This window comes from Bos indicus x Bos taurus, chromosome 17 (genome assembly GCF_003369695.1).
Source record: "Bos indicus x Bos taurus breed Angus x Brahman F1 hybrid chromosome 17, Bos_hybrid_MaternalHap_v2.0, whole genome shotgun sequence".
Taxonomy (NCBI): Eukaryota; Metazoa; Chordata; class Mammalia; order Artiodactyla; family Bovidae; genus Bos; species Bos indicus x Bos taurus.
Genome location: NC_040092.1, coordinates 4,172,347 through 4,189,196, shown reverse-complemented (window position 1 = coordinate 4,189,196; position 16,850 = coordinate 4,172,347). Strand labels below are relative to the sequence as shown.

At 47.0% G+C, this 16,850-nt stretch overlaps 1 protein-coding gene and 1 long non-coding RNA gene across 4 annotated transcripts in view; one reads left to right on the top strand and one right to left on the bottom strand.

Moving 5' to 3' along the window:
• Window positions 1-1,317: 1,317 nt before the first annotated feature.
• Window positions 1,318-8,111, bottom strand: LOC113907339. The gene is made up of 3 exons (XR_003515163.1): window positions 7,974-8,111; window positions 5,319-5,561; window positions 1,318-1,518 (listed from the first exon to the last, which is right to left on the bottom strand). It is a non-coding gene; the product is annotated as an uncharacterized LOC113907339 (long non-coding RNA).
• Window positions 8,112-8,356: 245 nt separating this feature from the next.
• The window catches only part of NF2 (neurofibromin 2), a 74,769-nt gene continuing 66,275 nt past the window's right edge, over window positions 8,357-16,850 (top strand). Inside the window, exon 1 of one of the 3 annotated variants that reach the window (XM_027566364.1) lies at window positions 8,357-8,947. In XM_027566364.1, coding sequence (XP_027422165.1) covers window positions 8,834-8,947 — 114 coding nt within the window. In that variant the 5' untranslated portion in view covers window positions 8,357-8,833. The remainder of the gene's footprint in view (window positions 8,948-16,850) is intronic. The other 2 variants (XM_027566365.1, XM_027566363.1) reach the window with 2 other exon arrangements.

The following is a 16,850-nucleotide window of genomic DNA, read 5'->3' as shown; positions in this document are numbered from 1 at the left end:
CGCAAAGAGTCAGACATGACTGAGTGCCTAACACTTTAAAGGTTCAGCAGAGAGAGTCTGCCAGCAGGGAGCAGGGCAAGGAGAGCCTTGGGCAGAGGAAGCAGTGTGTGCACCGTATGTGAAAGAGCCTCCAGGAAGGAATGGGTTCGGACTGTTCTGCACGATCGGATGTTATCAGAGGCTGGAGATGACGTGGAGGCATCTTCTCACTCAGTACAAGGAGCACTTTTCTAACAATGGAGTGGATGGCCTTGGTGACCCATCACTGGACTGTGACAACAGAGGCCGCACAGCAACTAACTGGACGTTTGGTTATCAAGCCATGGGGAGCCAGGACCCCTGGCCAGGGAAGGGCTTATCCTCCAGGTCTAGTGTGAGAGTCCTCAGCAAACTCTTGGCGTTCCTGGCCATCTCTGCTGGGGACAATGAGGAAGGGCTGGCCCAAAGCCTCCTCCTGCTGGTCCACTCATTTTTGACCACACTGGGTCTTTGTTGCTGCACGCAGGCTTTCTCTAGCTGCAGTGAGCGGGTGCTACTCTCTAGTCGCGGTGCACGGGCTTCTCACTGCCGGCACTTCTCTTGACTCCGAGCAGAGGCTCTAGGGGGAGAGGGCTCAGTTGCCCCAAAGCAGGTGGGATCCTCCCGGAACAAGGATCGAAGCCTTATCCCCTGCACTGGCATACAGATTCTTAACCATCGGACCACCAGGGAAGTCCTAGTCTAGGCATTTGTAAGGCCATCTTCCCATCTCCCTCTGTTTGAGTGGGATAGGAAGATCAAACTAGGCCCTCCACGAGCACGTTCTCACCCCTGACCAGATCAGATGGATGAGTCTCCATATCCAGGCCAAGGGAACCAGTCTGGCCGGCTCACTGGAAGTGCAGCTTTGAGACCTCCATTCTCACTCCAGCTAGGGAGACCAGCTCACTCCAGTTTATCCCAGACTGTCCCCGTTTGGACACTAAATGTCCCCTATCCCAGGAAACCCCTCTATCCTGGGCAAATTGGGACGTATGATCATCCTAACCGTGGCTCTTCCCCTCTCCCTGGCTCACACATCCACTCCACCCCCAGAATCTTTCCCTCACTTAACTAACCCCATTGACTCTGCTGGAAGGAGCAGGGCAGGGGAGCTGACTGCATGGCACTCAGTGACATGCAATGCCTGTTAATTCGGCACCTGGTGGGAATGGGTCCCTGCCCCATGGACTGTGCATTCTGGGCAGTAAACCAGATGGATGTTGGAAGACAATTCTGCAAGTAAGGAGTAATATAATTAGACCATTTCCAATTACTGTGGAATAAATTATCCCAAAATTTAGCAGCTTGAAACAATGAACATTTATGAGCTCACATGGTTCCAAATGGGTCAGGAATTCACGAATGAGTGGCTGGCTGGGCTTCTTCTGGCTCAGGGTCTTTCACCACATTGCAGTCAAGATGTTGGCTTAGGCTGTGGTCATCTGAAGGCCTGATGGAGGCTGTGGGATCTGCTTCCAAGGTGGGCCGCTCACACACCTAGCAAGTCAGCGCTGGTTGTTGGGGGCTCTTGGCCGGCGACCTCAGTTCTTTGCCACATGGGCCTTTCCAAGTGCTGCGTGGGTGTCTTCACCACACGGCAGGTGACTTCCCCCAGAGTGAGTGATCCAGGAGGCAGTAAGAGGGAACCTTCAAGGACTTTGTGAATTGACCTTCGAAATCATATCCTGTCATTTCTGAATATCTCTTTGGTGACACAGGTCAGCCCTGCTCAGTGTGGTAGGGGGCCTTACAAGGATGTCAATACCAACATGTAAGATTCTTGGGAGGAATCTTCCCTGGTGGTCCAGTGGTTAAGAATCAATCTGTCTTGCAATGCAGGGGATATGGAGAGGTTTGATCCCTTCCTGGTACGGGAAGATCCCACAGGCAGAGGAGCAACTAAGCCCGTGCACTACAACCACTGAATCCCGTGTGCTCTAGGGCCTGCATGCCAACAGAGAAGCCACCGAAGTGAGAAACCCACGGTCTGCTACTAGAGGGCAGCACCCGCTCACCACACGCAGAGAAAGCCCACACATAGCAATGAAGACCCAGGGCATCCAGAAATTAAAGAAAAAAAAGATTCTTGGCAGCTGGCTCCTACAGTTAGGTTGTGCACTGGGCCCAGCTTAATTACTGGGATTGGACTCAGACGTCCAAGCCATCTTCTATGAGCACATTTCCCCAGCATCACTGTTTTTTCTGTCCTAGGGTCTTTCCCTCCCCTACTTCTCCGAGGTCCCCACCCGCCCACCAGAGTCTGTGACATCTCTTTCTCCTGAACCTGTTCATCCTCCCCTCTTGGCAGGGAGCTGACCCATTTTTTCTCCCTCCCTCCCTCCTTTCCCAAAGCCATCCTCATGGAATCTACCTTCATAACTCGTTGCCAAGCCCTGCTGCCCAGTCTGTGAAATGAAAAGACAGGAACCGGGGACAAAGACAGATGGAGCAAAAAGGAGCAGGCAGGTTCATAAGTGTAAAATATGGACAAACCTGCCATCGTCTATTCCCTGGGACAAATAGATCATCATGGAGCGGGCTGCAGAAGAGCAGAGAGACAAAGCAGCCAGCTGTGGCAGTGTCACCAGCTCCTTATTGATGGGCTTTCATGCCCGGGCCCGACTGCTCTCTGAGAATTGCATCCTCCAGCCATGAGACCCCCAAACAGGAGCGACAGGACAAGAACGCTTTTATGTCTCAGCTCGGGCATGAGCCCCACTGCCAAGTCCCAGCCTTTCTGCAGGATAAGTCATATGCAGACATGAATTATGGGACTTTGACATAGTGCCACATAAAAACACGATCAAAGTGCCATTCCATGTATACATATTGGAAATCATACAAATGCCAGAGAAAGAAAACATTTTCACTTGTTAAATACCAAACCATTTCAAGGCTGTTAGCGTGGAATGAATGATAAACTGCGTTCACTCTGCTGCCACCGGGCAGCGCTGAGAAGCAACCACATTCTGTGTCAATTCGGAGCAAAGCACACCATTGTTAGTGTGCTTTGGACTCCAGCGACTGCTTTTTGTGCACTGAGCTATTATTCTGCCGTTCACTGTCATTATAAACCCACTTTAAAAAGCTATAAAAATGTCATTTGACAACATCACTCACAAAGTAGGTACGCCAATGCTGAAAATCACGCCCCCAAATCAATAGTTTGGAGCAGCTATCGGATGTAATAAAACAGCACAGAGAAGACTGAACCAGCTCTATGACAGGTGCTGCTGTAAATGTAGAACAGTGTCCACAGGTAGAGATAATGCTGCAAAGATACAAAGCAAAAATGTGGGGGACTTCCCTGGTGGTCCAGTGGCTAAGACTCTGAGCTCCCAATGCAGGGGCCCCGTGCTCAATCCCTGGTCAGGGAACTGGATGCTACACGCCACGACTAAGAATTCACAAGCTGTAACTAAAGATCCCACGTGCCACAGCTAAGACCTGGTGCAGCCAAATACACAATAAATTTTTTTATAAAAGCAAAAATATGGTAAGATGGGCTGTTGATTCATGAGCTGTATGTGTGCGCGTTTTATTGCCTCCTTCACATTCATTCCTATGGGGAAACATGAGTTTTTGAATACAACATTTTGAATCATGTGAAGCTTATAGAAGGCATCCTTCCTGAAAAATGTGACTTCCCTGGACCTCCCCAGATATCCTGGCATATATACAGCTCCTGGAGCCCACCCCTAGAAGGGGAATGTTATGGGTTGAATTGTGTCCTGTGAAATAACAGAAAATCTTTAGTCTCTGCCTCCAGTTCCCAGCACTGAGCTCCTAAAGCTCTTGTAATTTCCTAAGTGATAAAAGCACCAGGAGCCCTTCCTGTTCACATATTTGGTCTTGGACCCTGGTTTCTGACACAGAGCCTCTAAATCACTGGGAACTGCCTGGGTGATGGGAACATCTTTTGCTCTAATGAGGTAATGCTTTGTGGGCTCCTGCATGGGGTGGTTGCTGTCGTTTAGTTGCTAAGTCATGTCCGACTCTTTGCAACCCCATGGACTGCAGCCCACCAGTCTCCTCTGTCCATGGGATTTTCCAGGCAAGAATACTGGAGTGGGTTGTCATTTCCTTCTCCAGGGTATCTTCCTCACCCAGGAATTGAACCTGGGTCTCCTGCATTGCAGGCAGATTCTTTACCACTGAGCCACCAGGAAGCCCCCTGAACGGGGGCTAGACTAGAAAGATTAAGCCATCGTTAGAAGTATGAAGCTTTTAGCTTTTCCAGCCCAATCCTCCTCGAAGGGGAAGAAAGCTGGAAACTGAGCTGATAATGGATCATGCCTACATGAGGAAGCCTCCATAAAAATCCCAAAAGTATGGGTGGGGTTTAGGGGGCTTCCAGGTTGGTGAACACATTCACATGCATAAGTATGAATAAGCATAAGCATGAATTTTAGGCGGTCGCTTTTCAGCGCCTGCTGTAGACAGGACCCCTTGTAACCTGCAGCACGCTGTCCTTGGAAGTCTATGGGCCCAGGCTAAAAACCTGGGTTTGGGATCCAGGTTGTTTCTCTATTTGGTTGTGTAGTCTTTGGCCAATCACTCAGCTTTGGGTCCCTCTGTTTTCTTAACAGTCAAATGGGCATAATAACCTACATAATCATGAGAATTAAACCAAATGCATGCATACGAAAATGAACCCCAGTTAAAGTTCCACTTATGTGTGCTGTGAGGCTTTGCTATTTGAAATCCCATTTCCTATTCTCCTCATTAAAAAATAAAAAATTATTTATTTATTTGGCTATGTTGGGTCTTAGCTGATGTAGGCTCCAGGACACACAGGCTCAATAGTTGTGGCGTGTGGGCTCAGTTGCCCGTGGCCTGTGGGATCTTAGTTGCCCAGCCAGGGATTGAACCCACTTCCCCTGCATTGCAAGGCAGATTCTTAACCACTGAACCACTGGTAAGTCCCCTTATTCTCCCCATTTTAAGTGTGGATAAAATGGAGGTCCAGAAATGGTAAAGACCTTTTCAAGGTTACACAGCACGTTAGACACAGAGGGCACTCAATACATATTAATTTGCATTTAAGAGGGGCTTTTAAACATGTCATATTATTATTATGCCCATTTTTACAGATGGGGTAACTGAGGCTCAGAGAAGCTAAATTATGCCCAAGGTCAAGGTAAGGTAGAAATTCCTACTCAGGTCGGCTTGCTTCCAACACTGCAGGTGACAGCCTGGGCAAATTCAAGGATCTTCAAGCCCAGGCCCCAAATGAAGACAGAGAGCACCACTGAACTCTCTACAAGGGTCCTGAGGCCTCGTAGGCTCTTACTCACCCTTATTCAGGTAGGAGCTGTTATCTGCAGATGCTTTCATCCAGGCTCAGTGCTTCAGGGAGGCACGTTGGAACATCCCAGCTATGACCTCAGAAGTCTTAGGTCCCAGGTCACACAACCTTGACCTTCCCATATAGGGGACAGTCGGCACCTCCTGGTTGTCACAGCCAAAAAAAAAATCTCCAGACACTGCCAAATGCCCTCTTGGAGGGAAAAGATGTCACTTGGAACACCACTGATCTTCTGAAAGAATGAAGGAACAAAATGTAAGTCAGGTGAGATCTGGATTAAAACAGTCCTATATGCACATTGCAAATCTACCAATCATGCTTTGGGGTAAATTACTTCATTTCACCCTTATGCAGTTTCCCTACATATAAACAAGGGACATATACCTACCAAGCTGGGTTTTGATAAAGATCTGAAGTAAAGAATTCATAGAACTTTGCAAAGTACCTTATGTAAGCACTTAAATATATGGCAGCTATTAACATTGTTCCCATAGTTTGAGACTGTATTTCCTCATGTCCATCCCTTATTCATCCAACAGATATTTAGTAACTGGTGTCTGTATGTCAGGTCTTTCTTAGTGAGCCCTACCTAAGTTTTTCCTTCTCAAAACCTTATCTGCTACCTGCTATTACTGTCTCTATTTATTCTTTGTGAACAGCACTTTTAATGCCAGCATAATATTCTACCACATCTATTTTGACTCATGGCCCTGGCCTCCCTTCTGAGGTCCAGACCCACACATCTGCCTGGAGGTCCCCCAGGAATCTCAACTACATGTTTGGCCAATTAGCCCAGCACTTAGCTCCTAGTACGCCTTCCATAAAAATAAGCTATTACTGGCCATTACTGTCATCTTTAGTCCCTGCTCTCTGATCTACCTCCTCATGCTACTTCTCAGTGGGTTCCCGAAGTCACTTATTTTCTGCCAGCAATCTTGGCCCTGGGTTAAAGCCCTGATTAGTCGTCCCTATGGGGAGCCTATAGGAGAATCCAGCCTGGTTTTCCCACCTACAGGGATGAACCAAAGCAATGAAAATAAAGACACTCCCACGCTAAGTCCACAGTGCCCTAAACAATCAGTTTGGTGGGGAAAATTTGCTAGCAGTTGGCAGGACATAAAGTTCCCCCAAAGCAGCCTGGCAGCCTTGCCGGGTGTGCCAGCCAATGATTCCTGTGGCCTGGCGGGTGCTTCACAGGCACCACAGGGGCCCACAGGGAAGAGCAAATTTATGCTATTAGTATAGTTAGAGCAACAGCCTCCGCTAAGTGCTCTAGAACTGTAGTTCACCATCTCAGGGCTGAAACAGGCAATTTAGAAGCCACCAATGGTTTTTCCAGGAGTCACGCACAGATGTCAGACTTGGACCATAAAGAAAGCTGAGTGCCGAAGAACTGATGCTTTAGAGCTGTGGTGCTGGAGAAGACTCCTGAGAGTCAGTCCCTTGGACAGCAAGGAGATCAAACCAGTCAATCCTAAAAGAAATTGACCCTGAATAGTCACTGGGAAAACTGATGCTGAAGCACCAATACTGTGGCCATCTGATGCGAACAGCCAACTTATTGGAAAAGACCCTGATGCTGGGAAAGGTTGAGGGCAGGAGGAGGAGGCAGCAGAGGATGAGATGGATGGCATCACTGACTCAAGGGATGTGAATTTGAGCAAATTCTAGGACATGGTGAAGGACAGGGAAGCCTGGTGTGCTGCAGTCCATGGGTCGCAGAGTTGGACACGACTTAGCGCCTGAACAACCAGGGGAGGAGAGCAGAGTAAAAGACCAGCAGCCTCTGGTGGGTCCCAGCTCAGCTTTGCCTCTCACTATGTGTATAATAGCCAGCAAGTAACTCTGTCATGCTGACTTTCTGTTTCTTCACCTGTAGGAGGGGGTGATGCTAACGGCTACCATTTGTGCAATGTGTTTCATTCAGCCATTCAGGTATTCAACCATTAAGTCTCATTTAAAATTGAACACTGTTTTAAATAAAGAAAACTATATTCCCCCATCTCTCTCTCTCTCACACACACACACACATCCATATAACTCTTGATGACAGTAAAACATATGTTTATGGTCCAAAACTGGAAATCACAGAGTAAAAAATGAAAAATGCTTTCTTCTTTCCTTTTGTTTGGCTACGCCCCAGCAGCCTGCAGGATATTAGTTCCCTGACCAGGTACTGAACTCCCACAGTGAAAGCCCATAATCCTAACCACTAGACTGCCAGGGAATTCCCCCAGAATACTTTCATGGGGCGGGGTGGAGGGGGTGGGGAAAGTATCTACAAAAAGAGCAATTTCATAGGATTCGACCTAAAATGACCAGCCACGTCCTAAAGCTTTATACGCCTCAACAATCCCGTGGGGTAGGTACAATTATTACCCACCTCCCTCCTTGGGATCTCAAAGACTCCGATACGACTTAGCGACTGAAGAACAACAATAACCCTCGATAATAATTAGAATTTCTCCCTAAAAAGAAGCAAAAGGTAAGTGGAGGTGGAGGGCGGTAAGTGCTGGCTACCTAAACGGCCTCCACAAGTGATTTGAGTTTGAGAATCACAGAGGTCAGCACACGTAACTAATTTTAAGTGTTTAACAGGCTTATCCACCCGGTGTCCGAAACACGATCCCCTGGGGCGCCACACCTGGCGCCGACTTGTTCCGAAGGGCAGTCCTTCACGGGAACAGGGGGTGAGCGTCTCCCGCGCCCGGGTACCAGCCTCTACGTGTTTCCCCGGGAAAGGGTCGGCGGGGCTCAGACACCTCAACCAGTCTTGCTAGAATAGGCGTACCCCTTAGAAAACAAAAGCGTTCGGAGTGACTGCCACCGCAGCCACTCAACGGCGAGCCCAGGCCCGTGCCTCCAGTTTAGATCTGAACTTCCGATTGGTGAAGTGATGCTGAAGAGGGTGGGACACCGCAGGAAAGTCCCGTCTCCTTAGGAGCGCTCAGCCAACCGCGGTATCCGGCGGCAGCAGCCTTGTTTGGTTGCGTCGTGTGTAGTGATCTTGGGGGCCCGAGGGCGGGGCGGGGAGCAGGCCGAGGGCTGCGGGGAGGGGACGCTTCCCGCGGGCGCGCGGAGCGAGGACGGTGACAGCCACGCGCGCACGTGCGCGCCCGGCTGCAGCGCGGCCCTGAGACCTCCGTCGGCCGCTGAGAGGCGCGCGGGCTCTGGGCAGCCGCCGTCTAGGGGCCCCGTCCGCGGGCGTTCCCAACGTCCCCGGCCCGAGTCCCGGAGAGCCGGGCCGTGCCCTCCCCGTCGGTCCCCGATCGCGATCCTTGCCCGGGGCCGTCAGAGTCCGCCTCCGGGACTCCCCTTTCCGTTCCTGGGCAGGGTCCTCGCGGCCCATGCTGGCCGCTGGGGGCCCGCGCCGCTCAGACAGCTCTCGGGCCGGCCGGCCGGCCACCATGGTGGCCCTGAGGCCTGTGCGCCTCCTCCAGGGAGGCTAAAAGGTCCCGAGCGCAGGCTTCGGGGCGCGAGGGTCCTGCGCCTAAGTCCCGCGCCATGGCCGGGGCCATCGCTTCCCGAATGAGCTTCAGCTCGCTCAAGAGGAAGCAGCCTAAGACATTCACCGTGCGGATCGTCACCATGGACGCGGAGATGGAGTTCAATTGCGAGGTAAGTCTCCTGCAACCCCGACGGGCTGCGGCGAAGGGGAGCCCTTTGGGATCCGGCCCTGGTTTGGGTCCGGCACCGACTCGGGCGCCCTTGCCGCGGTGACAGTCAAGGTGGAAGCTTCGGGATTCTGTTTATATCATCTCTGGGCAAAGATAGAGTCGTCCAGGTCCGGAAGGGGCCATCTAGGCCCAAATCCTCACGTTAAAGATAATTACTACTTTTTTTCAGTGGGGCTTTCGGGTTTGGAAGCACTTCCTGAAGGTTTTCATTCATTGTTACTGCACAAGTCTAAAGCATCCGTGGTAGCGAATTCTAGTTCTCAGTGTCACGCTTAAGCTCCGGCTCTTTAGAGTTTCAACTTTATAAGATGATGTAATAAATCATAGGTGTTAAAAGTTGCATCTCGTTGGGAAAGTCTATATTGTTTCTCTTTTTCACAGCCTAACTTTTCTAGAGAAAATTCTTTGAGGAAAGTGATGGTATCTTAAACTTTCCATACAGTTTCTGTCCTGTAATAGGTATCATTTATTGAATACTTAAGTGTCTGACATTCATTCACTTAATTCTCCAAACAACTCAGTTTAACCCCTCTGGAAACTGTCCTAAGGGCAAGCAGGTGAAAAAACATCTACTCAAGAAAATCTATGAAAATTCGGTAAGAAAGGCAAGAGTTTGGTATTTATTTTTGTTTTGGCCGCGAGGCATGCCTTATCTTAGTTCCCCAACCGGGAATCCACGCCCCCTGCAGTGGAAGAGCAGTCTTAACCATTGGATCACAGGGAAAGTCCCAGGAGTTTGCGGTATTAATATTTGAACCAAGACCACTGCCACCCTCCTGCTTTCAGCTCTGGACAGCTGCAACCCAGGACACTGGGCTCCCTCCCCTCCCTAGCTCCCAGTCGGACAGCTTTCTTCCGAGAAGGAGCATTACTTTAGGGCTTCTCCTGCCCAAGGCTGCTTGATACTGAGGCTCAGTCCTGTGTACTCTGGGCGTTGCTTACCAAGAATACTGGATTCCCAGTGGTTCTATCCCCACCCTCAGTTTGTGAGATGGGTGGTACCAACCCAGAGAGACAAACTGAGACGACTTCAAACTAATACCCCACCCCCACCCCCCCGCCGCCCGCCCCCCCAACACCCCACCCCCGCCCCACCCCAACTTCTATCTAGAGCTCAGAGTTTTGCCTGGAGGGAGAAGCAGGCTTTAAAACCCTTAGCTTCTAATCTCTTCCCAAAGGCATCGACTTCATTTGCAGTAGTGAAAATCAGGTCTGACTCTACCCCATGGTAGCCTACCAGGCTCCTCCGTCCATGGGATTTTCCAGGCAATAGTACTGGAGTGGGGTGCCATCTCCTTCTCCAGGGGATCTTCCTGACCCAGGGATCGAACCCGGGTCTCCTGCATTGCAGACAGACGCTTTACCCTCTGAGCCATCAGGGAAGTCCTATTTGCAGTAGAGACTGGAGAAATTTACACCTAAGGGTGCTCTCCAGAACTGCGAAGGTTTTGGTGAAAGGCAATTGGAAGGAGATCTGTGGATTTAATGAAGATACTACTGTAGGCAGCTAGTTTGCAGGACAGTAAGACAGATGGAAAGAGCCCTCCTCGTCAGGAAAAAAAAAATATCTCAGAAATGGTTCTTTCAGAAGAGCCACTTTTTGATTGGATTACTTTGTAGAACAAGTTATGCTCTAGGATATTGTTGGAAATAATACAGCAATATATCACAATAGTGGAGTGTAACAGTTGGGTGCTTCCCTGGTGACTCAGATGGTAAAGAATCTGCTTGCAGTGAGTGAGACCTGGATTTGATCCCAGGATTGGAAGGTATCCTGGAGAAGGGAATGGCTACCCAGTCCAGTATTCTTGCCTGGAGAATCTCATTAACAGAGGCCCCTGGCGGTCCTAGGGGTCATAAAGAGTTGGACATCCACTAACACTTTCACTTTCAACAGTTGGGTGTGATCAGGGAAAGAGAGGAAGAGTGTCCTACTAAGACCATGTCATCATGGGTGACTTTCAGTTCAGTTCAGTTCAGTTTATTCGCTCAGTCGTGTCCGTCTCTTTGTGACCCTATGAATCTCAGCACGCCAGGCCTCCCTGTCCATCACCAACTCCCAGAGTTTACCCAAACTCGTGTCCATCGAGTCGGTGATGCCATCCAGCCATCTCATCCTCTGTCGCCCCCTTCTCTTCCTGCCCCCAGTCCCTCCCACATCAGGGTCTTTTCTAATGAGTCAACTCTTCCCATGAGGTGGCCAAAGTACTGGAGTTTCAGTTTCAGCATCATTTCCTCCAAAGAAATCCCAGGGCTGATCTCCTTTAGGTTGGACTGGTTGGATTTCCTTGCAGTCCAAGGGACTCTCAAGAGTCTTCTCCAACACCACAGTTCAAAAGCATCAATAATTCGGCACTCGGCTTTCTTCACAGTCCAACTCTCACATCCATACATGACCACTAGAAAAACCATAGCCTTGACTAGACGGACCTTTGTTGGCAAAGTAACGTCTCTGCTTTTGAATATGCTATCTAGGTTGGTCATAACTTTCCTTCCAAGGAGTAAGCGTCTTTTAATTTCATGGCTGCAATCACCATCTGCAGTGATTTTGGAGCCCAAAAAAATAAAGTCTGACACTGTTTCCACTGTTTCCCCACCTATTTCCCATGAAGTGATGGGACCAGATGCCATGATCTTCGTTTTCTGAATGTTGAGCTTTCAGTTCAGTTCAGTTGCTCAGTCGTGTCTGACTCTTTGTGACCCTATGAATCTCAGCAAGCCAGGCCTCCCTGTCCATCACCAACTCCCAGAGTTCACTCAGACTCACGTCCATCGAGTCAGTGATGCCATCCAGCCATCTCATCCTCTGTCATCCCCTTCTCCTCCTGCCCCCAAACCCTCCCAGCATCAGAGTCTTTTCCAATGAGTCAACTCTTCGCATGAGGTGGCCAAAGTACTGGAGTTTCAGCTTCAGAATCATTCCCTCCAAAGAAATCCCGGGGCTGATCTCCTTCAGATTGGACTGGTTGGATCTCCTTGCAGTCCAAGGGACTCTCAAGAGTCTTCTCCAACACCACAGTGCAAGAGCATCAATTCTTTGGCGCTCAGCCTTCTTCACAGTCCACCTCTCACATCCATACATGACCACAGGAAAAACCACAGCCTTGACTAGACGGACCTTTGTTGGCAAAGTAATGTCTCTGCTTTTCAATATGCTATCTAGGTTGGTCATAACTTTGCTTCCAAGGAGTAAGCGTCTTTTAATTTCATGGCTGCAGTCACCATCTGCAGTGATTTTGGAGCCCCCAAAAATAAAGTCTGACACTGTTTCCACTGTTTCCCCATCTATTTCCCATGAAGTGATGGGACCGGATGCCATTATCTTTGTTTTCTGAAAGTTGAGCTTTAAGCCAACTTTTTCACTCTCCTCTTTCACTTTCATCAAGGGGCTTTTGAGTTCCTCTTCACTTTCTGCCATAAGGGTGGTGTCATCTACATATCTGAGGTTATTGATATTTCTCCTGGCAATCTTGATTCCAGCTTGTGTTTCTTCCAGTCCGGCATTTCTCATGATGTACTCTGCATATAAATTAAATAAGCAGGGTGACAATATACAGCCTTGACGTACTCCCTTTCCTATCTGGAACCAGTCTGTTGTTCCATGTCCACTTCTAACTGTTGCTTCCTGACCTGCTTATAGGTTTCTCAAGAGGCAGGTCAGGTGGTCTGGTATTCCCATCTCTTTCAGAATTTTCCACAGTTTATTGTGATCCACACAGTCAAAAAGGCTTTGGCATAGTCAATAAAGCAGAAATAGATGTTTTTCTGGAACTCTCTTGCTTTTTCCATGATCCAGTGGATGTTGGCAATTTGATCTCTGGTTCCTCTGCCTTTTCTAAAACCAGCTTGAACATCAGGAAGTTCATGGTTCACATATTGCTGAAGCCTGGCCTGGAGAATTTTGAGCATTACTTTACTAGCGTGTGAGATGAGTGCAATTGTGTGATAGTTGAGCATTCTTTGGCATTGCCTTTCTTTGGGATTGGAATGAAAACTGACCTTTTCCAGTCCTGTGGCCACTGCTGAGTTTTCCAAATGTGCTGGCATATTGAGTGCAGCACTTTCACAGCATCATCTTTCAGGATTTGAAAGAGCTCAACTGGAATTCCATCAGCTCCACTAGCTTTGTTCTAGTGATGCTTTCCAAGGCCCACTTGACTTCACATTCCAGGATGTCTGGCTCTAGATGAGTGATCACACCATCGTGATTATCTGGGTCGTGAAGATCTTTTCTGTACAGTTCTTCTGTGTATTCTTGCCACCTCTTCTTGATATCTTCTGCTTCTGTTAGGTCCATACTATTTCTGTCCTTTATCGAGCCCATCTTTGCATGAAATGTTCCCTTGGTAGCTCTAATTTTCTTGAAGAGATCTCTAGTCTTTCCCATTCTGTTGTTTTCCTCTATTTCTTTGCATTGATCGCTGAGGAAGGCTTTCTTATCTCTCCTTGATATTCTTTGGAACCCTGTATTCAGATGCTTATATCTTTCCTTTTCTCCTTTGCTTTTCGCTTCTCTTCTTTTCACAGCTCTTTGTAAGGCCCCTTCAGACAGCCATTTTGCTTTTTTGTATTTCTTTTCCTTGGGGATGGTCTTGATCCCTGTCTCCTGTACAATGTCTCGAACCTCTGTCCATAGTTCACCAGGCACTCTATCTATCAGATCTAGGCCCTTAAATCTATTTCTCACTTCTACTGTATAATCATAAGGGATTTGATTTAGGTCATACCTGAATGGTCTAGTGGTTTTCCCTACTTTCTTCAATTTCAGTCTGAATTTGGCAATAAGGAGTTCATGATCTGAGCCACAGTCAGCTCCCCGTCTTGTTTTTGGTGACTTTGGGCAAACCCAAAGATATGGCTCCCTTAGGAGCAACAACATAGGCCTTAACACCATGAGAGGGAAATAGATTTCACTAGAACAGTCCAGACTGTTACTCAACAGCAAGCAAATAACAACATGCCCAGGGTGAGGGTGGAGAACCACTCCCTAGAGTTGCTATAAATATGTTCACAGAACTAAAGGAAAACATGATTAAAGGTATAATGATATTTTTGCATCAACTAGAGAATATTAATAGGTTGTTGTTCTTGTTTAGTGGCTCATTTGTGACTGACTCTTTTTGCAACCCCGTGGACTGTAGCCCACCAGGCTCCTCTGTCCATGGGATTTCCCAGGCAAGAATACTGGAGTGGGTTGCCATTTCCTTCTCCAGGGGATCTTCCCGGCCCAGGGATCAAACCCAGGTCTCCTGCATTGCAGGCAGATTCTTTACCACTGAGCCACCAGGGAAGCCCAATAAAAGAGATAGGAATTATGAAAAGAGCCAAATTAAGATTCTGGAGTTGGGAAATATAATGACTGGAATAAATTAATTAGAGGGGCTCAAAGTACATTCCAACTGGCAGAGGAAATAATTAGTATACTTGAAGATTGATTGATGGAGATTATGGAAGCTGAAGAGTAAAGAGAAAAAGAACGAAGAAAAATGTCCTGAGCCTCAGAGAAACGTGAGGATCATTCAGTGCATCAACATATATGTAATGCAACTACCAGAAGGAGAGGAGTGAGAAAAAATATCCCCCCCAAATTGGCCGAAACTTCCTAAATTAATTGAAAAAGAATAAACAGTATATTCAGGAAGCTCAGTGACTTCCAAGGACAAACACAGAGATTCACAGACACATCATGGTAAAAATGCTGAAAGTCAGACAAGGAGAAGATCCTGAAAGCAGCAAGAGAAAAACGACGTGGCAATCTTAAGGGAACCCAGTAAGATTAACAGCTAACTTCTCAGCAGAAGCTAGGGAGGGCAGAGGCAGTGGTATAACGTTCCAAGCACTCAAAGAAAAAAGCTTATAAACTAGGAATTCTATATCCAACATAGCTGGCTATAAATGAAATGGACCTTTCAAAAATAAAGTTAAAATAAAGACTTTTCCAGATAAACAAAACCAGAATTTGTTGTTTTGAGACCCACCTTACAAGAAATATTAAAGGAAGTTTTTCAGGATGAAAGCAAGTGACCCCAGATAGTAATTCAAATCCAAATGAAAGAAATCAAGGAACACCCCTAAAGGTAATTAAAGAATTATAAAAGACAGCATAAATATATTTTTCTCCTTTCTACTTTTAAGTGATGTAAGATGCAATTGTATAATGTTGTATATGATATACAATGCTATTTGTGTATAATGTACTGTTGAACCTATAACATAGAAATGCATGGCACAACAAGATCCCACGTGCTGCAACTAACACCCAATGTAGCCAAATAAATTAATTAATTGAAAAATAAAGTAAAAATGATATGGGAAGTCTGCATTTGAAAAATTAAATGTAATTCTGTATGTCTGCAATGAACAATCTGAAAATGAAATTAAGAAATGCTATTTATAATAGCATCAAAAAGTATAAAATAGGGACTTCCCTGGTGGTCCAGTGGCTAAGACATCATGCTCCCAGTGTAGGGGGCCCGGATTCCATCCATGGTCAGGGAACTAGATCCTACATGCCATGGCAAAGACTAGGTACAGCCAAATAAATAAATATATATTTTTAAGTATAAAATATTTAGGAATAAGAATATTTAGGAATAAGTATAACAAAAGAAGTGTAAAACTGATACTCTGGGACTTCCTGGTGGTCCAGTGGTTAAGACTCCCAGCTTCCACTGCAGGGGACACAGGTTTGATCCCTGGTTGGGGAACTAAGATCCTGCGTGCCATGCTAGGCAGCGTGGTGGGGGAAGAAAAAAAAAAGCAGCCTTTCTTGAAATGAAAAATAATGGATATGGCTTTTTTCCAGTAAAATTTTCTTTATGGACATTGAGATTTTCGTTTCATATAATTTTCACAAGTGAAGAAATGTTATTACTTTTTTTTTCAGTCACTTAAAAATGTAAAACTCATTCTTAGCTCTCAGACTGCACAGAAACAGGCAGTGAGTTGGACTTGTCATATGAGCCATAGTTTACTGACCCCTGATTGAAGTTAAATCCTGAAAGATAATGCTGTGAAAGTTCTGCACTCAATATGCCAGCAAATTTGGAAGACTCAGCAGTGGCCACAGGACTGGAAAAGGTCAGTTTTCATTCCAATCCCAAAGAAAGGCAATGCCAAAGAATGCTCAAACTACCGCACAATTGCACTCATCTCACACGCTAGTAAAGTAATGCTCAAAATTCTCCAAGCCAGGCTTCAGCAATATGTGAATCGTGAACTTCCTGATGTTTCAGCTGGTTTTAGAAAAGGCAGAGGAACCAGAGATCAAATTGCCAACATCCACTGGATCATGGAAAAAGCAAGAGAGTTCCAGAAAAACATCTATTTCTGCTTTATTGACTATGCCAAAGCCTTTGACTGTGTGGATCACAATAAACTGTGGAAAATTCTGAAAGAGATGGGAATACCAGACCACCTGACCTGCCTCTTGAGAAACCTATAAGCAGGTCAGGAAGCAACAGTTAGAAGTGGACACGGAACAACAGACTGGTTCTGAATAGGAAAAGGAGTACGTCCAGGCTGTATATTATCACCCTGCTTATTTAACTTATATGCAGAGCACGTCATGAGAAACGCTGGACTGGAAGAAACACAAGCTGGAATCAAGATTGATTTTGATATTCCGGGAGAAATATCAATAACCTCAGATATGCAGATGACACCACCCTTATGGCAGAAAGTGAAGAGGAACTAAAGCCTCTTGATGAAAGTGAAAGAGGAGAGTGAAAAAGTTGGCTTAAAGCTCAACATTCAGAAAACGAAGATCATGGCATCCAGTCCCATCACTTCATGGGAAATAGATGGGGAAACAGTGGAAACAGTGTCAGACTTTATTTTTGGGG